Source organism: Sphaeramia orbicularis, chromosome 15 (genome assembly GCF_902148855.1).
Source record: "Sphaeramia orbicularis chromosome 15, fSphaOr1.1, whole genome shotgun sequence".
Lineage (NCBI taxonomy): Eukaryota > Metazoa > Chordata > Actinopteri > Kurtiformes > Apogonidae > Sphaeramia > Sphaeramia orbicularis.
In genome coordinates this window covers 6553419-6579349 of record NC_043971.1, presented here as the reverse complement: position 1 = coordinate 6579349, position 25931 = coordinate 6553419, and the positions used below count along the sequence as shown (strand labels likewise).

Below are 25931 nucleotides of genomic sequence, written 5' to 3'. Positions count from 1 at the left end.
ATTATTTTTGCTAAATTTCATATTCATTGCTGCAAATTTGCACACTACAGTCCAAACATTGCTATTTTTAAAGCCCTTTTTTCCAATTATGTAGACAATTTGAGGAACATCATAAATTCTAAAGTAAATAGTGTATAATCTTATTTAATTTGTATAATTTCTATTTATACCTCGAGCTATTTTTTTTTTCTTTGTATTTCTATATATTTGAAATGTAAAATATTCTGTGAATTATGAAACTTTCTATCCTTGTTTGTTGTATACTATTATGTATATATACTGTTCAATGTTCATTTTCCCAAAAAAAGATAGATAGATAGATAGATAGATAGATAGATAGATAGATAGATAGATAGATAGATAGATAGATAGATAGATAGATAGATAGATAGATAGATAGATAGATAGATAGATAGATAGATAGATAGATATGCTATGTTCTGTTCATGTTGTTATATCAATATTGTACTGTATTCTTTATGTTTCCATTGTATTCTGTATGACAGAAAATAAATAAACATGTAAAAAAAAAAAAAAAAAAAAAAAAGTTGTCATGTTACCATTTGTACCATGTTATACTATAGTTAAGGTCGCGTCGTGTTAAACATTAACAGCTGCTTATATACGCTTATTGTAAAGCGGCACTACCTTAAATTTTTGGTTCCTCCTCTTCCCTCTTTCATAGATTTAGAATTGAATCAAAGTTTATTATCAGCTGAGAGTTAGTTGTCACTGAACTAATACCACAAATACAGACCTGGAAAGCGCTTTAAAGTCCACTGTAAATAGGTGAAAGCGAGGTTTCAGAATGAGGAAAAGAGGCGTAAATGAAGCAGATTCTTCTGCAGCACAAGTTAAGAAACCCAGAGTCAAACAGCAGAAGAAGGACAGGACGTGAGTATTAAAAACAACAACAATAACAACAACAACTGTACTTTATGTGACTGTAAATGTGCAGGTTTTGAGTTCATACAACGACTGTTTTATACATTTTACTCCTGTTCTGTTGTAACGCCTTTAACCTTAGTGTTGACAGCTGGGCTACGACTACTTCCTGGTCAAGGTTCCAGGTCGTTTCCATTACAATATTTAATTATTTTCCTGCACACAAAATGTCAAGACATCATTCTTACTACATATTTAATTATATTAAGTCACATGTTCCATCTCTGTGGTTTATAAATAGTGTAATAGTAATAGAATATAAGCTGAAAATGCACAGTTTTCAGGAAATATACCAGCAAGTAAAGCAGTGTTTTTCAACGTGGGGGTCGGCTGGAGTTCAAATGGGGTCACCTGAAATTTTTAGTAACTGGTAAAAATAAAGAAAAAATTACTAAGAAAAAAATATATGTTGAGTTGAGAGAGACAATCACAATGCATAAAAGATATGAAAACTGAGTGTGAAACTGCAGCACTGTGGTACTGTTTATCTGTCAAATGTTCATTGTGGTCAGTTTCAGATGCTGCAGCTCTTTCATAATTCATAGTTTGAGTTCTTGTTTGTTCAGTATTAATTGTCAGCCTTGTAAATCACAGCTGGACTGACTGTACATATCCTGACCAAAGAAAATCAAATTCTCACTTTGTGCAGTAATCTACACCTGGCTTTACTGCCTCTGTCCATAATAATATACATTATATAGACCAGTGGTTCTCAGTCTTTTTCTTTCGGGCCCCCCCTTTGGAGGATGAAAAATCTCCAGGCCCCCCTAAACACCAACAACATTGTAACAGTGGTGCAATTATAACTTTTATTGAAAGAAACATCAATATTGTAACAATACTTTTTGCTTGTCCTTGAAATATTTCTTGTGCAAATTAAAAATAACTTAGATTTTTGCTTGAATAATATAAATAAACTCAACAAGACTGCCCCCTTTGACAATATTTTTCCAAATAAAAATAGGAAATGCGCAATTATCTTGCAACTATGACAATAAAGTTACTTTTTTCAGAACAGCAAACAGATTTTGGTAACAAAGATGAACATTTTAACAATATCAGTGGCTGCAATGAACCCGTTCACTTTGCACATCTCAGAACATTAAAGTGCAAACTGTACAAACTGTGCAAAAACAGAAACATTGCACATTTTTTAAACTTTTCCAGTAAAATCCTGGTCCATTCTCCAAACCTAAACTCTTTGTCTAGTCTAGTGACAGATCACCATGGCAGTGGATTTGTTTGTTGTACATCTCTAAAATGAGTCCAGGGTGCTCCAACAGTTAAACATTAGTTCCACCGGCTACATGTTCTAACCTGAAGAAAAAAAATGATCCCATGCCCCCCCCGGCAAGCCTTCATGCCTCCCCTAGGGGGCCCACCCCACAGTTTGAGAGACACTGATATAGACTAAACGTCATTAAAAAATTTACATCAATTTGAAACATAGTATAGCAAACTATTACATAATCAAACACAAATTAATTTCAGCAAAAAAAAAAAAAAAAAAAAAAGTCTCCATTTTGAATGTCTGGGGTCGCCAGAAATTTGTGATGTTAAAATGGGGTCACAAGCCAAAAAAGGTTGGGAACCACTGGAGTAAAGCATCTGAGGCTTTCAGAAATTAAAGCAAAGCCCTGTTTTACTGCAAAGATGGATAGAAAATATGGAATTTAGGTTATGGTTTCACAGCTACAGTACTAACAGGGCACACACAGAACATTGTCCACTCCTTTTGTTTTGCGCAACATTATTAAATGTCCAGTATGTGTAAGATTTAAGAGGATTAAGGAGTTTTTATAGTGCACAGTCGTCTGGAAATTAAAAATGCTGTGCTTTGTTACTTTAGGCTCCATGCATACCAATGCATTTTCATTTTTAAATATAAAACTACAGAAGTAATGTCCAACTGATACAGAAATTATGCACATCACATAAGTGGGGAGCTGATGATTGTGTTGGACACAGGATTGCAAATAATTACTTCAGTCACAGTTTTCCTGCTGTGAAATGTAGTCAGTGGTGTCATGATAAAAGACAGAATTTACCTGTTCAAAAGCGGCTAAAACCAGAACAAGGTCAGACTCAAATCAGTATCCATTATGAATAGATATCTCAAGTTAATTGAGAGACATAATTTTCTGAGTTTTGTCACCATTTACACATTTGACATCTATGGACGCTCAATGGACTGAATCTATTAACACACATGATGCATGTCACCAAACACCTCATTCTTCAAGAGTGAAGTGAACAAGTATAAAAAGACGTTGAAATGTGTCCAGTTGGGTAATTTTTAATGGTAGTTGCAAAAACATCAAGTGTTACCATGTGACATATGTGTACATGGTGTTTATAATCACATATTGTTTGATACTTCAACAGTTTTACAACAAACTGTGGCTTTATTGACTTCTGAAGTTATTCTTTAAATTGACAAGCTGAGACGCTTGTCAATTTAAAGAATAATTTGTGGAAATGATTCATAATTCATAGTAGATCAGAAACTCCTTCTCTCCTTCCACTGACTGTGATACGGTTTGTGTTTTTTGGGTTTTTTTTTTTGTTTTTTTCTTAAATAAGGTCCCATGGGACAGGGTCAGTTAAATGAAAATAGATGAATCAGGGAAGTGTATGCAGTCACTGATAACATCCAGTGCAGTATCTGTGTGTGTGTGTGTGTGTGTGTGTGTGTGTGTGTGTGTGTGTGTGTGTGTGTGTGTGTGTGTACACTGTCTGGTCTAAATGTAAGTGTTTTTTTGTCCATCTGCGTTGCATTGCAGTGTTGACGTTTCCAAACTAAATTAGGGTCAGCTGGGTTTCCAAAACATTCTATTCATCCACCTTCTTTTGTATTTTTTCCCCTCTGCTAGATAAGATAAAGACAAAGTAAACATGACATTTGTTTTGTGGCCACCATCACACACTGAATCTTGAAACCACAAACAAAACACAATTTGTGACCCAGGTTTTCCTCTTTTATTAAGTTTGCTGTGGTTAGTTTTAACAGACATGAACCTCCTCTCCAAAACAAAGCCACTGTGGAAGTATCAGTGTAATACCACTGACAGCCATTAGGTGCTGCTCCAAAATGCCCTGCCTACCAAAAACTGCACTGAACCTCTGTAAAAATTAGAGGTCGACAGCTATAGGTTTTTCTAAGGCCAATGCTGATTTTTTTTTTTTTTTGTCAACCGATGGCCAATTAATACAGCCGATATTTATGGCCGTTTTTTTTTTTTTTTTTTTTTATAAAGCACATTGACCATAAAATACAATTGAAACACTCAGATAATTAAGATTTTTATGCAGTAGTATAAATTAATTTATTAATACATGTACACATAGTACTCTTTCAAAAATGTATTGAACCTCAAGTGCCGCCCACACAGGTGCCTGATCAAATATCTTTACATTTTTTACTACTTATCAAATATTGGCTTTCAAAAAAGAAATTAATACCGTTGGCCAATACTGAAAAAAAATCAATATATCGGTCAGCCAATATATCAGTCTACCTCTACTAAAAATACAACTCAGTGATATTTTTTCCCCCCCTCTCTCCAGGAGCCATTCTAGTGTCTTTTATGTGGAGCCTCTAAGTACCTGATCCATCTTTAAATTATTGCTCCTTTTGTAAGATGTTCTATTGAATGTCTCAGGTGTTTGGGTTTGACTGACAGGTGTGATTGACAGCTCACTGCTTTTGGATCCTCTGTTTATTTATTGAAACATTTTTTCCCAACAAACCGCACCACTGTAGCTGTGGTTTATAAACCCTGCTGACCAGATGTAAAATGACATTCTGTGCAATACTTGATGAAATTGATAGTTTTACTGCTCACCTATGACCCCTCACAGATGGAGCTGTTCTTTTTGTCCAAATATGGTCACTTCTGGCTCCAAAAACCAACATAGTGACAGCCAAATCACAAACTACCGGTTTCAAAACAGTCATTTAGAAACCAAAAGGTGACTGCGTGATTCCTTTGACAGTGGAAAAATCTCCAATAATTTTTATGGATCACTTCCAACAGCAAAAAGTTCATCCATGGCCTGAAAATGTGGTAGTTTTTGTGTATCCTTTTTGACAGATACACAAACAGTAATGAACACATAATCTCTTTGGTGCCACAGAAGCAATCGTTAAATAATACCTTTCTTTTGGCCATTGCTTAAATATCGTGCAGTGCTGTTTATTTAGCAAAACAATCCACAATATATATGTTGTGGAAGATATACATGACTAAGACTTCTATTAAGTCAAAACTGTACCCTTTAATATAAACAGATGCTGTATGACACTACACGAGTCTAAAATACAACACAAACCCAACCCAGTCCTGTCACAAATAACAATTAAGTTAACTAATTTTCAACCAGAGGTCACGTCATCACAGATTCATTAAACCTTCATCAGTACAGTCTCATTCACACTGAGACTACCACTCAAAAAATCAAACATTTAATCTTTCACTTTATAAACCTCCTGCGAGCAGAGGTCAGTGTTTTACCGCTAATTAAATCTGATAAGAATTTGTCCATCTCATCTCGTCTCCACCCCTAATCCATGTTTGTTGAATTAGAGGCAGATGCTGTCATCAATTTGGACAGAAGTTGTTGTTTCACATTTTGCATCGTAGAAGAATAGCTGTTGTCAGAGTTGGTGAGAATACAGAGTGAAGGAATCAGTGGCGTAATGTAGAGTCTTTCCCTTTGAGCTGCCTCATCCTTATCTTTCTGAAGTTTGTGGAGCTCCAGATGTACAGTTGCACAGTTACAGTAATGGAAAAAAGGTTTTGGACACCTCATGCAATTTGTGATTATATTGAATGAATCACTCTTAATTCATTGAACTCCGATACATATTTTTCCATTCTCCAAACCCACATGCCCCCTTCTGCATGTGCTCTGTTCCATCGTGGTCAAAACTGGATGTTTTAGCAAAAAATAATGGAACGCATCTGGGGCATGACATGTTGAAACTGTGAACAATCTAGTTCTGTTATTTTTTCTTGTTGACAAAACAATAATTTGCATTTGTTTATTTATGTTTGTCAAATGCAGCCACACCTTTTGAAACACAAAAAAAGATATCTCTGCAAATATTTAATGATAATATTTGAGATTTTGTAAGATTTTAACCCTGTAAAGCCTGAGCCATTAAATCATTGACAGAAAATTCCAGTCCTTTGAAATTGGAGCCTTTATTGGTCCTTCTGAACAACCAAAAAAAATTTTTTTTTTTAAAATATTAAGTTCCATGTATGAGTTTCAGTTGTGCATCATATTTGACACATCAGGTCTCAATGCTCAAATATTATTATTTTTGAACAAACAAGAACATAATATAGTACAAACATGGCTGACAAATTTTCAAAATTGTCAAAGTTCTTCCTCCTTCCTCGTTAATGACAGTCTTGTAATGTCACCGGAAAGGCCTCTGGTGAATGAGTTCCTCCCCCTGGTGGATTATCTCTGTATTGCATGTATCTAATTGTATACATCAGGTTTTTCAAGAAAAAAAAATATCACTGATTATGTAGAGGGCTTCACAACTCATGTATCAAATATGATACGTTTGGGGTTAAAGGGTTAAGGGTGTCTGAAAACTTTCTTCCACTACGATAGATAGATAGATAGATAGATAGATAGATAGATAGATAGATAGATAGATAGATAGATAGATAGATAGATAGATAGATAGATAGATAGATAGATAGATAGATAGATAGATAGATAGATAGATAGATATTTCAAGTCTTGTTACAAAGAAAACTCATTCATTTTTAGAGCTGTTCAGTTGTGCTTGGCTCAGTTTTGTGTTTTTGCTTATGTTCATTATTTGGAAACAGCTCTTGGACGTCATCTGGAATGATCTAGATCTGGAAGTAAATTGTAGTGCTGACTCTGGACAGATGAGTCTATAGTCTGATGGCTGTTAGAATAAATTACCTTCTATATGTTTCCCCTGAGTGGTGTAGAGACATCAGTCTTGGACTAAAAGGGCTCTTCTGGATGATTAGAGTGTTAATGGTGGGGGTGGGATGTATTGTCCATTAATTGGCAATAGTCTGAATAGCATCCTCTTTGTGCTGTTGCCTTTAGGGAGTCAATGCTGCCTGCAATGACGGCCGGCTTTCATGATTAGATTAACTCTTCTCTTCCATATTAATGCTGCAGACTGGTGGGACATGTGCAGAGCAGCTCGGTACATGCCAATGGACATCAGTCTGATCTGTTTCCTCGGTTGCCTGCCCATTTTAGCCAGCTGTCCATGGATGCACTCACACTGCAGGCAAATATGGCCAAAAGCGGATTTTTTTTCCATCTCCCCATTGAAGTGTGACTTAGATCTGTTTCTTCATGACACTGTGAATCGCCCAAATCACACCAAACCTGATGTTTTCTGTGCTGATTTGATCCATTTGGTCCGTTCATACGTCCAGACTTGGCGCTCGTTCACATTTATGATTCAGATCGGATTGCTTTGTTTTGTTATGTTCAGTACTTGTTAAATGTGGACCGTATCAGACTCTGGTTGTGAAATGACTCACATCTGCAAAAGAGGATTAACAAAGATGTCACGTACAAGACAAAGGCAAACACAAAGGCCGCAGAAATTTGTGAAATGTATAATTTATTATGAGTGATGTGTAGTGGAAGGCAGTCATCATCATGAGCAGATGAGGTAGATGAAGATGGCTTTTATGAAGCAGTGGCTGCTATTTCTCCATGGAGATGTGTGTAAATGTCTGGAGATGTGGAGGTGCATTCAGGAGCAGTGGGAATGTGATGTGAATATCTTTGTTTTAAAAAAAATTCCATCCAGAAAGTCATGATTTTTTTGAGCTACTTCTAATCACGGAACAGAATTATGACAAATGTTGATCTAGAGCACAGGTGTCAAACATGCGGCCCGGGGGCCAAAACCGGCCCGCCAAAGGTTCCATTCCGGCCCGCGGGATGAAAGTGCAAAAATTAACCTGAACAGTCCAGGTTGTCAAAAATCATTTTGGTTCAGGTTCCACATACAGACCAATGTGATCTACAGTAAAAATAACAACACAATAACCCATAAATAACGACAACTACAAATTTTCTTTGTGAAAAATTATGTGGAAAAAATTTAAGTGAAAAAATTAAGATTACACTGTGAAAATATTTACATCTACAAAACTATTCTTTCACAATAAAATCCAAATAAATACAAAAAAACAAAGATGAACAACCCGAAATGTGAAATTTGAACAATATTCTGCCTGTTACTAAATGTTTTGTGCATTTATGGATCCACTGTGATTTGTAGTTGTGTTAATAATAAGAGATGTAATGTTGTAGAAATTGTTCAAATTTTAGTTCCAAATGCCAAAATTTTAACAATATTCTTCCTGTTACCAAATGTTTATGTAACATTGTGTGTGATGTACATGTATAAATAATAAGTCGAGGCATAATATTGTTAAAATTGCACTAATTTTTCAAATGAAATTCCTGTTTTTTCAGGTTACTCACATCTTTTTTGTAAAATGTAAATATTTTCATAATTTAATTGGGGGTTTTTTGTACTAAAACAAAAAGAAAAACTTGGATTTATCATTATTTATAGGTTATTAAGTCATTATTTTACTGGTCTGGCCCGCTTGAGATCAAACTGGGCTAAATGTGGCCCCTGAATGAAAATGAGTTTGACAGCCCTGATCTAGAGTAAAGTAAAAGTCGCATGAATTCTGTTCAGACTGAAGGAAAATATGGAAATGGGTCAAAATTTGAAGTTTAGAGTCCATGTTTTTTTTTGTGCTGTCATAAAGTATCAGCCACATAAGAGCAGAAAAAATCAAATTTGGTTCACTTTTGCCTGCAGTCGGAGCGTAGCCTTTCATATGTGGCCTGAAGGCTGAACGGTCTCATTGGAATTCATAGTGTTGTAGTCAAGGCTGCAGAAACCGAGACTGAGACCAGACCAGGACTTCGAAGGACTGGGACCAAGTCGAGACCAAGACCAGCACAGGGTCAGGAATTGGCAAGAAGTTTTTCTTTCAGCAACAATAATGGTGTTAAGAAATAAGTCAGAAAATGCACCAGAAATGTGACAACTGTGGCTTTGACTGACTCATCTTGAAAAAAAAAATCCAGAGTTTTCTTTGTCTGAGACCGAGACGAGACCAAGACTAATTTCAAGCACGACAACATAAGGATTTCATGCAAATTTCGTGGCACTCCAGACCGACATTTATCACAACTCTGCATTGATCCTCTTCATCATAAAGTGAGCTTTCTGTTGAAACGTGAAAGCAGATTTTCTTTTTCTACGTCTTTCTCTTTAAAGTCTTATTTTTCTTTTTACTTTTATGAATGAATAACTAACTTATTTTATATCATTTGGTGAGAAATCTTGGTTCCTTTTTCTCTTCACTCTCAACTTCATTATGATCAGGCCACAAATTAGTCAGTGTCCAATACACGTTAACGTACTAATGCCTGAAGTCAATGGCCTCCATGTTTACATGTCTGCATGTGATTTGACGGAATCTAATATTGTGCACATTTAAAAACAACAAACAGCATATGAAAGAATGTCCTGTAGGATGCAGGACAAGACAAACATTTAATTTGAAATGGAGCAAATACCTGGAATCTTTAGATCTCAAAGACTAAAGGCTAAGAGGATTCACACTGAAGAGACAATGATCACATACCTTATGTATGTATGTGTGTATATTATGATTAGACACCTCTGTTTAGATATTTATGGTGTATGTTAGGGGTGCAAGAAAATATCGTTTCTGCAATATATCGTGATATTTCATTTCACGATACTGTATCGATATTAAAAACTACTGTATCGATACATTTTTAGGTATTTATTCAAATGCAGATATGGTGGAAGTTCATTTTTGTTTTTTGGTTTTCTTTATTTATATTTTATCTATTATTATTTAACACTGTTTTATTAAATCATGGTTATTTGAAGCATCCTAAAAGCACTTTTTACTGTCTTAGAGGCAGATGTTAGTTCCTTTGTTGGGATTGCACAAAAATAATGTTATGATGTTAGTTATGAACTAATAGAATATGAACATTTGAGCAGGATTTTAAACTGTAATATCTGTAAAACATAATTTAAGTTATGGGTGGGGGGGCGGTACTGATTTTTAAACTGATATGTAAAGCACTTTGTGCTACAGTTTTTAATGTATGAAAAGTGCTATATAAATAAAGATTATTATTATTATTATTATTATGATAGGAAAATTTGGTGATGATGTGATCAAATAAAAATGTGGTGAGTATTTGTGCATATTTCTGGTGTAATTCAATTCTTCCAGGAAAAAATCATTTTAAAAAAAGAAAAACAAAAAATTGCATTTTTAACAGTTTTATGATATATTGTGATATATCGTATTGTGACCCTAGTATTGTGATTTGTATCGTATCGCCAGATTGTTGCCAATACACACCCCTAGTGTATGTATACATAATATACACGGATACTTAAAGTTGATATGTGTGGGATAAAAGCCTCAATATCAATATAAAGACCCCTTCTGGTTATGGGTGGGTGGGTAATTTACCAATGCTCCAATGTTATTATTTGCTGTGTGATGTGATATGTTTGGAAAAAGTTAATAAAAAATGCAAGTCATTAAAAAAAAACATCAACAACAAAACAAAAATCACGCACTGAGCACTATGTTGGCCTATTACCATTCCAGCTTCTATCAGGACGGTCTTTTCCTACATGTTTTGTCTATGTATAGTTCAGAGCTACTATCACCCTCCTCTCTCCTCCCAAATGATCCTCACAATTGCTGAGTCATCCCAAAACTTCTGCAGCTGAAATGCAGCAGGGTTTCATTTGAAGTCAGATAAAGTGGTTGAAAAAGAGGACAGGTGAAAGTGAAACTTTTATTTTTTTCCAAAGTTAACAGTAGTGTTGCTTTGGCTGTGTGACAGCACAAGGTGGACAGGTGTTGATTACGGAGGTTGAGCACCAATCATTAATAATGATTACTGCTAAATTATCTGACGGTGTCATGTGGGGTTGATTAGTGCATTGTGTAATGTTCTAATTTTTACTAGTAAATGAATAATCTCAATCTCAGTTGGTCTTTGTGGGGCACTCTGCCCTTGTCATATCAAACAGTGACATGAGGTAAGCGTTGGATAATCAGTAACAGACGTGGAAAGTGTTGAGAAAGAGGACTGATGCTGCATTCCAGAGTGCTGGGAGATGGGAAGTAGGGCTGCACCATATTGGAAAAAACTGACATTGTGATTTTTAGTTAATCCTGCGATATACATTGCAATATGAAAAAATACTCAGGATGATATAATAGCTGTGTGGGGCCGATGTAAATGGTCAAACAAATTAGTTTACATTTACATTTATGCATTTGGCAGACACTTTTTTCCAAAGCGACTTATCGGGAAAAACCAAAATTTTTAAAAATAATAATAAAAAATTAAATTAAATTAAATACAAGAATGGATTAAAGACATAAAGCAGCTGTACAATTAAAAACAGTGTCCTACAGAAGATTAAAAAGCAAAATTATAGACAAAAAATACAATTAGTTGCATTACCTCTCATTGTAGCAACAATTGCAAGGCACTATTGACAGAACACGTGTTTCAATATCATCCTTCTTGTTGCCAAAATAATTCCAGATAATTGACGCTGCTTTTCTTTTTGGCACCAAGTCTTCATTTTCAGTGATTTTTTTTTTTTTTTTTTTTTTATCTGGTTCGTTGCTCATTTTTTAGTGTTGTTACCAGCGACTCACTCCATGTGCAATGCAAGATTATTATCATCAACGAAAACTAATGAAATGACGAAAACTAGAATTGAAAAAACATTTTTGTTAAGTGAAATAAATACAAACTGTAATTAAAAGAAAAAAGAAAAAAACTAACTGAAACTGTGTTATGTGCTCACAAAACTAACTAAAACTTATAAAAATTATGGATAAAACTCCTTTCATCTTTGTGAATGTCAGATATATATGAAATCGATTTATTTCACTCGAGCAATTTTAGCTGACGTCACCATACGGTACTTCACGGCCCGTCATGTTACGTCACCTGTCATTTAGAGTCGGCTTCTCGTCCCCATGTATGTAAAATGTTTAATTCCTGTTGATCCACTAATCCTGTCAATACATGTAAATAATTGGTGTAAAATACCATTTGTCATTTTTATGGTCATCAAATATGACCCATTTGGACGTTCAGAGGCTCCATAGTTACCATGGAAACACCGTCCTCTTCTACAACATTGATTCACCAGTAAAACGTTTGGAGTTGGATCAATGACAGTGGATGGACACACTTGTTTTTATGTTCTGTTAATGATATATTTAGTTAAAAAAAAAGTCACCTTTTCTTCACCTTTGTCTGTTTTGATATAATAACCGTCAACTTTAATCTGAGCTTTAAATGAACATCTACATGATCAGTAAATTAAATATAGGAAAATACCAGATTTTTCACTTAAAATTGCAAAATACAGAAGATAATATTATAATAAATGGTGATAAATGACTCAAGAAAGGTTCAATAGAGAGAAAAATTCATTTTGGGAACTGCCACAAAAGTAGCACTGGGTCTTTATGGATTAAAGTTTGAGTTGATTAATTGTCAAGCAAATAATCACAATTCATGACATTATTGCCTTCTCTATTTACTCTGTGCCACCAAAGTTGTATAAATCTAATTATAGTATAATTATGCACATACTTTATGAAGAAGAAGATAGATTTCTTGGCTTAGAGTCATGAAACATCAAATGAATCAATACAAAGCACACTGCTGTGGTACTAATTCAACATTAAAATCCCAGCAGAAGAAGAGTAAGACGCAACAAGATGATGTCATTAAAAAGCGCCAGTGAAACAATATGATGTAAAATATTGCTATTATGTTTTTTCAGGTGAATGTAGATGATTATCATGATTATGAAAAATAATTATGATTATTTCAGCTAATTGTGGTACAGCAGTTGTGTAATAATCAGGTCAAGGCTAATTAGCAATAAAATATACTTAAAGTTTTATTTAATTAGGAATGATTTAACACCACAGTTTATGAGGTTGAGACACGGTTGCAGCCATTTATACAACATGTGCACCAACTTCATATAAATTACATGACAATTAATTAAATTGTAGAATCATAAAGTATGAAAATGATACTGTCTAAAAAGAATCAATATTAAAGTGACTCAAGCAAAACATCTCCAGCCCAGGGTGCCTCCAATCATCGAACATCACTTTTAATGACTCCCTAAACCTGCAGGGCTTAATAGTTTTTGGCATCATTGTGTAAATATTCCATAATTACCTTTCAGCGTATTGCAGTTGAAGTGGTCTGCTAGGAAATGGGAGTTCCTTCACTTTTGTAGCTGTGGAAAATGTTTCCTGTGAAGCAGACTTTGACTAATTACAGGTGTTGTCAGGCAGGCAGCGGAGAAAATACAAGATTGACAGCTGTAATTAGTGATCACTGTTAATATTTAGACGTGACTTTACTGTTCCACCATGTGTAGGTTGAAAGAACGGCCTTTTTTTTTTTTTTACTTACTTTATTCAAGGTCTTTGTTTACAATGTCAAAGAATAATTCTAGAACGTAGTAACACGAGGAACATAAGAATAACAGGAGCATATCCAGAGAAAGCTCAAACAGCAAAATAAATAATTAAATAAATAAATAAACCATATGTATAAACATTCAGTGATAAACAATTTTCATGTGTTTACAGCTTTTTTGTTTAAGCTCTGTGAAATAGTTGATAAGTACAATTCAGTTTCATTAAGTAAAACACGAAAACAGAGATGAAGATGAGCATTTAAGAACGGCCTTTATTTTCTTCAGCAGTATGAAATTACTTCATGTCATTTATGGAGAGCTGAAGTCCCGCCCCTTCCTTTTGTACCCAATGGGATATCATTTGGGAAAAAAAATATGAATTATGCCAGTATTTACACATGACTTCATTAATTTAAGATAATTTTATGAGCCATGAATGTCATTTGTGGTGAAGATAATAAAGTCACATCTACTTTTGTATGAAATGGCTCATTTTACTGGATTTATTGTTGCATACGATGCACATCCCCATCACTAAAACGTGCCTTAAATTACTTACCTCTCACCTTTTTTACTGTAAAATATTTTTTTCAGAATTAAGGTCCCATGGGGCACAGCTATGAAAATTTCATATCACGGTTATTGTGACCAAAATTATCGCGGTATTGTTGAAATGTGCTCAAAATGTTCAAAAAGTACTTATACACACACTGAAATAATTTAACCGAGTTGTATTTTGAAACAAAACAAATAAAATAACACACAGAGTGTACTTTCTGTTGGCAGAAACATTAAAAAATTAACATACAAATGTGCATTAAAGATGGCACCTTATAGCCATAAAAGATATCCTGCATTATGGGTCGGAATTCATAGGATTTTATCAATATCAATGCCACTGTCAATTCTGTTTACCAATTCAATTCCTTATCAATTCCTGAGTGTTTTTTTGAGTGGGGAAAAAAAGTAACTGGACAGGTCATAGTGGAGCTTGTTTGACCATTTTCTTTTTTTTTTTTTTTTAATTCTCTTTTTATTGGTATTTTCTATGGTTCAAATATTTATTCACAGTGGAATTCACCATTCTCATCCATTCATCTGAAAATTACAATTGAATCTTACAGTCATACTTCCAAGACTCCACCGACAATACAAATAAGGATGATTGGTCCTCTCTCACTAATACCAAAGATGTCATTTTTGCCTCCGCCAAGGAGGTTATGTTTTTGCCAGGGTTTGTTTGTTTGTCTGTTTGTTTGTTTGTCTGTCCCTTAGTGTGCAACATAACTCAAAAAGTTATGGACAGATTTGGATGAAATTTTCAGGGTTTGTTGGAAATGGGATAAGGAAGAAATGATTAAATTTTGGTGGTGATCGGGGGTGGGGGGGCCCACAGGGGGGGCCACTGATCAGCCTTGGCGGAGGTCTGCGCTCTCCGAGTGCTTCTAGTTTCATACAAGCAGCACTTAAAATCTGAAATAAATATTTGTCATTAGAGGAGACGTTTAACCATTTTCTATATCAAATCATTCATAATGTCACAATTAGGGGTGTAAGAAAATATTGGTTCTGCAATATATCGTGACATTTCATTTCACAATACTGTATCGATATTAAAAAGTACTGAATCGATATTTTTAGGTATTTATTCAATTGCAGATATTGTGGAGGTTCATTTTTATTTTTTTTGTTTATGTTTTATTTATTATTATTTAACACCGTTTTATTAAATAATGTCAGTTCCTTTGTTGGGATTACACAAAAATAAAGTTATGATCTTAGTTCTGAACTAATAGAATATGAACATTTGAACAGGATCTTAAACTGTAATGTCTGTAAAACATTTAAGTTTTAACAGGAACATTTTGTGATATAGCATTAGATTCTGTTCTGATCACATAAAAATGTGTTCAGTATTTGTGCTTGTTTCTGATGTAATTCAATTCTTCAAGGAAACAATCATTTTAAAAAAAGAAACAAACAAAAAAGTGCCTTGTTAACAGTATCGTGATATATCGTATCATGATCCTAGTATTGCGGTTGTGACAAACATTGCAAACAGCGTACCTGGAATGCCGCTGCTTCTCCAGGAAATTAGCGTATCACCGTGAGTTTTCAAAGTGTGGTAATTAAATACGGTTTTAATGATAATTAGAATTTAAACGGTAATACTAACCATCGGGATTTTTACCGTGGTTTATCATTATACCGGTAATCGTTGCATCCCTGGACACAACTAGAATTCAGATCATTTTTTATATTTAATCTTTTAGTTTTGACCAAGTGGAGGCAGGTTAGCGTCTGATTCTGGTATTTTCTCCACTGATTTCATCTCCTGCAGCTTTAATTTTCAGGTCATTGTGTAATTGATCCCAAGCTGAGAGAACATCAAACGTAAAAACGCTTTTTTTCCCAGTTCAGAACCGACCTTTTGTTCAGACGGTAAAAATAAATCTTGGCATTGAAAACTGTAACTCCCTGCACTTTTTTTGACAGATGAAGACATTATGATACAATGCAAACATAAGATAGGTTTAAGATTGACATATAAACACGAATATACTGATGTTTTTTGGCTTCAAGTGGATAAGGCAGGCGTTCGCACGTGAGCGTACAACAAATAATGATGAGTGAAGGCTTTAGAATTCACGATAAAACCTTAGGGCTGTATCCAGAGCATGTAAGCTTTGAGAAGATGCATGCATATCACATCCAGCACTGACATAAATGTGGCAGCAGCAGGTCTCTTTATGGCCTTGGAAGAGAGGCAGGACTAGGTTCTAAAATAAAAACCCAGTTTCACTTTTCAGTCCTTGACGTATCGGAGTACCAGCACAGGTTTGAGTGCGATGTAATTATATATCATCATTAGCATCATTAGGTGATTAATAGTGAATCATCAGAATTATCAGCATCGTGTTACTGTGGATCTGCTGGAGGGAGAGCGAGATTCAACCAGTTCCAGCCCAGTTTTGCATCCAGATACATCAGATATGTCTGAGGGCACAGATGATTAATTGGAAAAGACAGAAGAAAATTGGTCTAAATTCAGAATGTCTCACTGTAAAGGCGGCTGGAACACTGTGACTAAAAAACACCCTTTGACGGCATTACTTCTGTTGTGATGCACATAGCTTGGCGATATTACTTTTTTTGTAGTTATTTTTGATTCTCTCTGACTTTCCGTGTTTTCTGAATTTTATGCATGTTTCCTTCCCTATCAAACCTGCCCCTGCTGTATTTTTCATTCCAGTGGCAAAAAAAAATCAATTTTCAAATTTTAACCTTGGATTTTTTTCCGAGGTGGTAAATAATTTGCATATTTATTACATTGAAACCATGTCAGAAGTCTTTTAGAGGCCAATAAAGGTGGAAAGTACTGGGTTAATCTTTCACAGCGTGTTGTATCTTAAATTCTTATTACATTATAGATTGTGTAGAAGTATGTAGTATTGATATTACAAACTGTCACCAGCCAGGGGGAAGTCATGTATGAAAACACACTTAGTTTTACCAAAACCACCAACAAATAAATTCTACAGTTGTGGAAAAAATCATTAGACCACCCTTGTTTTCTTCAGTTTCTTGTTCATTTTTAAGCCTGGTCCAACTAAAGGTACATTTGTTTGGACAAATATAATGATAACAACAAAAATAACTCATAGTAGTTTAATTTCAGAGCTGATATCTGTCCATTTTCCATGTTTTCTTGATAATAACCAAAATCATTTCAGTTTTTACATCAATATCTTTGACGTACTGACAAAAACAGTGCTTTGAGGCATTCCATGTTTTCTTTTCTGTCTGTTTTAGTCACATGACACACACAGGAGTTTGTACTTGATTGCATAACCATTGTTGTTGATGACTTTTGATGGTCTAATAATTTTTTCCGCAACTGTATGTATACAGAGACTGAATCAGTCACTGAATAAAGTATAAAGCTCATTGTTTACATACATCTGTATTATTGTATAATCAAGTTTTATGCTTCAAACTAAAACTCATAAATGCTTATTTTAACAGTTGTTTAAAATAACAGTTTTACAATATTCACGTGCTGCATCAGCTGATAGTTTACATTATAGCTCTGTTAGCTTAGCTCTGTTTTTAGACTGAAAACAGCCACAGTAAAACCACAAATCACCTCTGTTTTCTGTACGGTTTGTGTTGTCAGTAGCTGAACTAAAGATCTGTTTGGATCCAACAAACAAGATCAGAACTGTCACAGTTTAGTCTGAACCGTGGATCAACAAACGACAACTTGGCAAAGATAATAACATCCCACAATAACTTTATATCTTCAAAAGCCTCAGAATCAAACTCACCTGTGTAGACGAAACACGGACATTTAGACATCAAACTTTTTTTCTGGTCATTTAGAGTCTGTATCCAGTGGAAACAACTCAATGCATCTATTTTATCACTTATTTTCTTTGGCTGTAAAAGCTGTTTCTGATTGGATGTCATCTCATCTGGTCACTTTCTGCTGTTAGTTTTCCTCACCATGGGAGACCATCAGAGTGACTCACTACTCCCTCTAGTGGTCACATAAATCCTCAGCCTTTCACCGGAAATAAATTCAGTTCATATCTGTACAATCCAATACAAAGGGTTCTTTAGCAGAACTTCACACCCCAGTATTCTAATCATTCTGATGATATTTCTGTAATTTTTAATAATATTTTATACTAAAATTACAGGCGTAGAGGAATAAAAAGTGTCCATAACATTAACCGAAGTGGAAGTATAATGAGGCATAGAATGGAAAAACTCAATTAAAGAACCTTAAAACTGTCCTTGAGTGCAGTACTTGAGTAAATTCACATTGGTTTAATCTGTTTGTCTTCCTCTGTCTCTTCTCAGGTCCAAACAGTGGATGAAAAGATGCCTATTGTTGCTGTTTCTTATCGCTGTTTCGCTGCCTGTCGCAGTAAAACTACCTGCATTAATCCAGCACCTTGTTTACACTTATAGAAGTGAGTCAATCTGGGTTACACTTTCAGAATACCATCAGGAACACACAGAATAACCCACCGCTCTTTGTCACCTCTTTGTAGTCAGGCTGCCGTACTTCGCTGACCTTAACCGACCTGCTGAGTTCTCCCTCAATCACACCATCAACATGTACTTAACAACAGAGGAGGGAATCTCCCTCGGCGTGTGGTGAGTGTGAATTTGACCTCTTCCTTTTTTCCGGTGTTAGCACAGAAAGGCAGAAAAAGGGCCTGTACCTGCTTTTTAATGAGCTAATTATTATTGGTGTCTCTAAGAGAGTATGTTCTGAACTGTTAAAGGCACACTGTCCCTGACAGTCGGTGGAAAGAGGCACAAGGGAAGGACTTGGCGTGGTACCAGAGCACTTTAAGCGATGGAAGTCCAGTTTTCATATATTTCCATGGGAATACACAAACAAGGTACGATAAATAATGCATTTCTATTATAACAGGCTGGTGAACGGCTGAGTGGAAAGTCCACATTGTTAAACCTTCCTGTTCCTCTCTCTCTCTCTCTTTTTTCTTTTTTTCTTTTTTTGTGGGACTACAACAATTTATTGGCATCTGTGCTTGTTTATGCATAATTTTAACAGGGGAGCCCCCCATCGAGTTGGAGTGGCAAAAGTGAGTGATGACCAATATACACACATTAATCTTTAGGATGATATTAAAATCTCAATAACCATTCTGATGACAAACAAGCGTCATATGTCAACAGGTATTGAGCGCACTCGGCTACCATGTGGTGGTGCCTGATTACAGAGGTTGGTGCTGATGAAGATTTATTACTATTCTCTTGAATATATTTTTCAATCTCCTGCTTCCTTATTGATTTTAATCCAAAACATTCTCTCATTGATCTAATTTTCATCTGTGCTATTCCTGCATGTTTGCCCATGATGAGGTGTTGGTTTTAAACCGCTCAAAAGGCATCAGTTCAACTTTAGGTCACTATCATTCTGCTTTCCTTCTGAGTGACTGCCCCCTGGTGGTGTAGAAGAGCAGCTCTGTGGGTTTGTCAGTGTTGATGTGAGAACCTTCTTGGCAGGGTTTGGAGATTCCACCGGCGAGCCGACTGAAGGCGGACTGACTGTGGACGCCCTCTATGTGTACAACTGGGTCAAAGCACGCAGTGGGGACAGTCTGGTCATCTTCTGGGGACACTCTCTTGGCACTGCGTACGTAAAGGAAAAAGCAAGTTTACCTGTCACAACTTGCACTGTTCTGACTGTACTGGAACATTTTCTACGTTAGACACATGCATTGTTTCTATAAATACTTCATAGTGATTGATCACATTCAGAATGAAGATTTTATCCTTAAACTTTAACCCATAAAGACCCAAACAGCCAGTGGTGACCAAAATTATCTACTGATCTAGAATGTTTAATAACTTCTGATCCACTAATCCTATCAATACATGTAAATAATTGGTGTAAAATACAGTTTGTCATCTTTTCATGGTCATCAGATATGACCCGTTTGGACGTTCAGAGGCTCCATAGTTACCATGGAAACGCCGTCATCTTTGACAACATTGATTCACCAGTAAAACCCATGGAGTTGGATCAGTGACAGTGGATGGAAATGCTTGGTTAATGTTCAGTTAATGATATATTTAACTAAAAAAGTCACTTTTTCTCTGTTTTTTATATAATAATCGTCAACTTTAGTCTGAGCTTTTATGGACATCTACATGGTCAGTACATTAAATGTAGAAAAATACCTGTACATGAAACCGTGTCACCGCTGGACCTGACCCATACTGACTCCTTTAAGGGGATCTAATCACATAAATTGAATGTAATGTTCATAATTCCGTATTGCATTTTCATTACGTTAAAATTAGGCGTTTGTGCCTAGCTTTTACTACATTTACCAACATTCTGCACCGACATTTCTGTACAGTAGCGTGGAAAACATATTTCCTTCTTTTTCAGTTTAATGGCAGGTGTCATCAGTGTTAAGGTGCATTACTGTCAGCTACTACTTTGGCCTTTGGACTAGAGTTAATATCCCTTTAACCAAGAAATCCAAAGTAAACACTGGCTCTAAACAGGGCGAAGCGAGGGCTTATATCCTATCGTACCACACACTGCACCTTAAAGGTCCTGTTATTTTACTGTATTGCATTTTACTATTTTATAACTGCTGTGTATTTGTGTACAGGGTATTTTACGGGGCTGTATTGAAAATGAATACAGGCATTTAAGGCAGTGATAATAGGAGCAAAAACTCCACTTATAATGACAGTTTATTAACACAAAGACTGTCCAGCCTAAAATTGCAGGCACTAAACAGTAACAACAGAAAAGACCATTAAGAGCTGAACATAGGCGGCACATGTAACCGTGCAGCTTTCCTCATTTGTGGGTGCCTGGGACTGTCATTCTCCATCCCTCTATCCCAGTATTTCCTGCCATTTGTTTATTTATTTTCTATAAAGAGCAGAATATGTGAAATAGAGATAAGGCACAACCCTGAAGTGTGCAGCTGAAGATGCTCTTTATTTCTGCAGGTCAAATCCACCAGTGCATAAATATATAGTGTTTCTCGCTTTTGTCTGCAAATCCGATGTCAATTAACCCTATGTCCTGTTTTTCCAGCCATGATATTTAAATACACACGTGTGGGAGAAATACTAGAAACCCACTCACTAGCACAATAACATACAGTAAATGAAGTAGCTGGAAATAGAAAATGACACTCGCCCTGCGTTGTAAATTATTTAAATGAGGAGCAAATATATTTCTTAATGTAGGTGTTATGTATATATGTGTGTCATATGAATTATGTAATAGCCCTGCAACATCGACAGTAAATAAAGAGGAAACAGCCTTGACACAGGATGGAGAAATTGATTTTTCAGGATGTTGCTCTTCATGTCTTTGCAGAGTCTCCACCAACACTGCTGTCAAACTGATTGAACAAGGTACGTAGGGCCACCAAGACAAAGGTTAATGAGGAAAGCCCAGGTCTGACCGTGACTTCAGGCTCAATCTGTGGATAAAATGATGTTCTCTTGCTTTCAGGTGTGGTTGTTGATGGTGTGATTCTGGAGGGGGCGTTCAATAGCGCTCGACAGAAAATTCCAGGTCATGCTTTTTCTTGGGTAGGCTCAAAGAATTTACACACCAGTTTTTTACCCCTCGACCAAAATGGGTGGAGGGGTATTGTAATTGTTTTGTCATCTGTCTACCCGTCCACGTTTGTTCATTCAACGACGTAATGGCATTATCTGGCATTATCTTATATCTATCTATATAAGAATGCACTGACATATATGTATACTATGGATGCATCTTGGCATGGAAAATAGGTGACCTTGACCTACTTTTTCAAGGTCAAATGTCCTTGTGAAGTTATAGTGTCTGAGTACTTTCAAATATAAATATTTATTTAATAAGTTCTACACAATGACAATCTAATCCACAGGTGTCAAACATGCGGCCCGGGGGCCAAAAAAAAGGTTCCATTCTGGCCCGCGGGATGAAAGTACAAAAATTAACCTCAACAGTCCAGGTTGTCAAAAATCATTTTGGTTCAGGTTCCACATACAGACCAATGTGATCTGCAGTAAAAATAACAACACAATAACCCATAAATAATGACAACTACAAATTTTCTTTGTGAAAAATTATGTGAAAAATTTAAGTGAAAAAATTAAGATTACACTGTGAAAATATTTACATCTACAAAACTATTCTTTCACAATAAAATCCAAATAAATACAAAAAAACAAAGATGAACAACCCAAAATGTGAAATTTGAACAATATTCTGCCTGTTACTAAATGTTTTGTGCATTTATGGATCCACTGTGATCTGTAGTTGTATTAATAATAAGAGATGGAATATTGTAGAAATTGTTCAAATTTTAGTTCCAAACGCCAAAATTTTAACAATATTCTTCCTGTTACCAAATGTTTATGTAACATTGTGTGTGATGTACATGTATAAATAATAAGTCGAGGCATAATGTTGTTAAAATTGCACTAATTTTTCAAATGAAATTCCTGTTTTTTCAGGTTACTCACATCTTTTTTTGTAAAATGTAAATATTTTCATAATTTAATTGGGGGTTTTTTGTACTAAAACAAAAAGAAAAACTTGGATTTATCATTATTTATAGGTTATTAAGTCATTATTTTACTGGTCTGGCCCGCTTGAGATCAAATTGGGCTAAATGTGGCCCCTGAACCAAAATGACTTTGACACCCCTGATCTAATCTAAATTATAGGGCAGTAACTGTCAACAGAGTCTTACACTATATTTGGCCAAGGGTATTGATGATGATGATGATGATGATGATAAATAAATAAATAATAAATAATAAATTCTTTATTCAGTCATTGCATAGTACAACCACTGTCAACACTACAAACATTACCAACAGGTTAGTGACTGAAAAGGCCCAGACAGAAGTATAATACTTATATTAATGCCTGTCCTACATAACAAATTAAGCTACCCAGTGTTCAATATAACAAAAAGAGAAAACAAAACTACAAACAAATAAGCAAAAACATAAAGAAGTGAATCTAAACCAGAAAACCAGAAAACATAACCAGCCAAATTAATGGTAATTTAATGTAAAAGTGTGCATCATGTTATGTTTAAGAATGAGACCAAATTGTTTATTTGACCACTCCTGTTCTAATTGTGTTTTAATAGAGTGATTTAATATGTATATTTGGTATATATGTATTTAGAGCTATACATGTGTGTATTTAGAGCTGTATATATATTTGTTGTATTGATAAATTCTTTCCTGCTTCTTTTTTATTCTACTTGAATGGAACAACTGTAACACGGCACTTTCCCCTGGGATTATCAATCAATCAATCAATCAATCAATCAAATTTTATTTAAAAAGAGCCAAATCATAACAAAAGTTATCTCATGACACTTTACATATCGAGCTGGTCGAAACCAGACTCTCAAGCCAATTTACAGAAACCCAACAGAATTAATAAAGTATTCTGATTCTAAAGTTTTCAGTATTTAGTTTATTTCAGTTGAATGACGCCTCCTTCAGTTGTGTTGACACCTCTTTGGACGTCATATTACAAATTACAGTGAACATCTGCCAAATGTACACTGTTGGTACATAAAATTGGAATAAACTATTTTCTTCTCATAGAATAGAATAGAATAGAATAGAATAGAATAGAATAGAATAGAATAGAATAGAATAGAATAGAATAGACTTTATTTGCCATTTGCACAGATTCATCGCAGTATAGGTACATTGGAATTCTTGTGCGTTTCCCTGAGTCACGGAATCCAAAGAAAAAAAGACATGAACAAAAACCGAAACAGAACAGAAACCCAGCTAAAACATATAAAAACAGTTATTGCACAGACAAGCACAAATACACACTTGTAAAATAGAGTACTGTGTCAGGAAAAAATAATAATAGTAATAATAAAAGTACTGGAAGGTAAAAAAACGAGTTGTTGCACATTTGAATTAAAGTACTGGGAGGTAGAACAGGTTATTGCACATTCAATTAAAAGCACGGTAAATGATCGTGACAGTATGAATTATTCCTAATGGATAAAGTGTAACTGAATATGTAATCATTGCACCTGGTTGAAAGTGATACTGATGTGTAGAAATACGAATAAAAATGTGTCTGAAAATAAAATCGTTCCAACTTTATCAGTGTAAATTCAACATTTGGAATCAACTCCACCCTTTATCTGCCTCATCGGTCATAGAATAACCAGGGAACAGGACATATCTGGACATGAAGCTGCTCGTTGCTCAGTTGTCCAGTTACTTCTGAGCCTCTGGAAATGGAGGGACTTTATTGAAAATGGTTATAAAACCTAAATGGTTAATGCAGTATTTTTGTTCGCCTCTTGAATTAAAGCTACAAGTCCATAAACACACTGTGGTATGAAGAGGAAAATTACAAAATATGTGTCTCTTTCCAAATACTTATGGACCTGAATTAATTTACTTCAAATGGTTACTATTACCGTACACATCATCTCGTGTTTATTTCTTTTTCTTTTTAAGTATTATTGGAGATTTCCAGGACAGGAGTATTTGTTTCCAGAGCCATGGGCTGAAAACAAATTGGTTTTTCCCACTGAAGAGAAGTACGTTTAAATGAAACATGCATTCGTTCACACATATTCATTCGTAATAGTGTTTGAACTAATAAAGCATTTGTTTTTCTGTAGTTTGAAGAAAATGAAAAGCCCGATTCTCTTCCTGCATTCAGAGGACGATCACCTAGTCCCTCCCCACGTCTGTGAGCAGGTATGGCTTACTCTGTGACTTAATGAACACTAACGAACTCAGATGGTCATTTTTTTTCTGCTTCCATATTTGTTTTTCTTTTACAGATGCGTGACATTGCAGCAAGTTACCAGAGTGAAGAGCGGGTGAAGCTGGTCATGTTTGAAGGTTCTCTGGGATATCTGCACAACGGCTTATACAGAGACCACCGCCTGCCCGGCATCTTAAAGTAATCAACATTTCACTCAAAGGGATGATATCTCTGCTTGGAAAAAATTAATGTTTGTTAAGTCTTTGTGTTCTATTTCTGCACGTCTCCTATACAGGAATTTTGTGGATTCGCTGTCATAAGGAAAAGACGATTAACGCAGAAGAATCTCACCAAGTTTCAGAGGCACAAGCTGCAGCAAAATCATCTTCATATACAGATAAATATACGTTAATCGTTCTTGATCATATTGCTATAGTGGTGATTTTTCCGCTTTTGACGTCCGATGTTTGATTGACACTCAGGCTTAACATGATGATGATGATGATGATGATGATGATGATGATGATGATGATGATGATGATGATGATAAGCTTGATTTCAAACATAAGTAGGAATAAAATAATAATAAAGGTGAACAAAAGGCAAAGAGAAATTGCGAATTTAAACAGGACACCACAGAATATGGAGTAGGTCATATTTTGCTAAACTCACTTTTATTAGTCTTTTGGTACATTTATTTGTGTATTTGATTGATTTTGATTGATTAATTGATTGATTGATGTATTTCAAATATGAATGTCAGAACAGAAGAAAATAAATAAACAAAACACTTAAACATAAGACACAAGACATATAATACATATTTGAAAAGGAGTGAGAAGAAACATAATTTATAAACTCCCTCCCCTTCTCCTTAAATTACACTGGTCAGCAACAAATTTATTAAGTTTTTTGAGCTGATTTAGGATAATTTTGGTGTGCTGAATCCAAAAATCACATTAATTTTGCTCAATCAGGTCAACTTTCTGAACTATGCTACATATTGGCTTTTTAACATTTTTGCTTACATTTATGGGCATTTTCACATCATATGATACAAAATTCTTTCATATTTCTTGCAATAAACGAGTTCCGAAGATTTTACTTTTGCCAATT

The 25931-nt window shown here is 35.1% G+C and overlaps 1 protein-coding gene across 1 annotated transcript; it reads left to right on the top strand.

Moving 5' to 3' along the window:
• The first annotated feature begins 730 nt into the window (after nt 1-730).
• On the top strand, nt 731-25779 carry LOC115434227 (lysophosphatidylserine lipase ABHD12-like). The gene is made up of 13 exons (XM_030156049.1): nt 731-894; nt 18401-18513; nt 18595-18700; nt 18832-18951; nt 19125-19155; nt 19250-19295; nt 19580-19709; nt 21426-21463; nt 21564-21643; nt 24560-24642; nt 24727-24805; nt 24892-25013; nt 25111-25779. Exons 1-13 carry the CDS (start codon nt 809-811, stop codon nt 25133-25135), a joined length of 1059 nt encoding a protein of 352 aa, XP_030011909.1. The 5' UTR covers nt 731-808; the 3' UTR covers nt 25136-25779.
• Nucleotides 25780-25931: the final 152 nt, after the last annotated feature.

Excerpts from the sequence above, each read along its gene's own strand:
- LOC115434227 (XM_030156049.1), top strand. The coding sequence starts at position 809 with ATGAGGAAAAGAGGCGTAAATGAAGCAGATTCTTCTGCAGCACAAGTT. Across the intron at positions 895-18,400 it reads CAGCAGAAGAAGGACAGGAC|GTCCAAACAGTGGATGAAAA; the intron begins GTGAGTATTAAA and ends GTCTCTTCTCAG. Across the intron at positions 21,464-21,563 it reads TGTCAAACTGATTGAACAAG|GTGTGGTTGTTGATGGTGTG; the intron begins GTACGTAGGGCC and ends TCTTGCTTTCAG.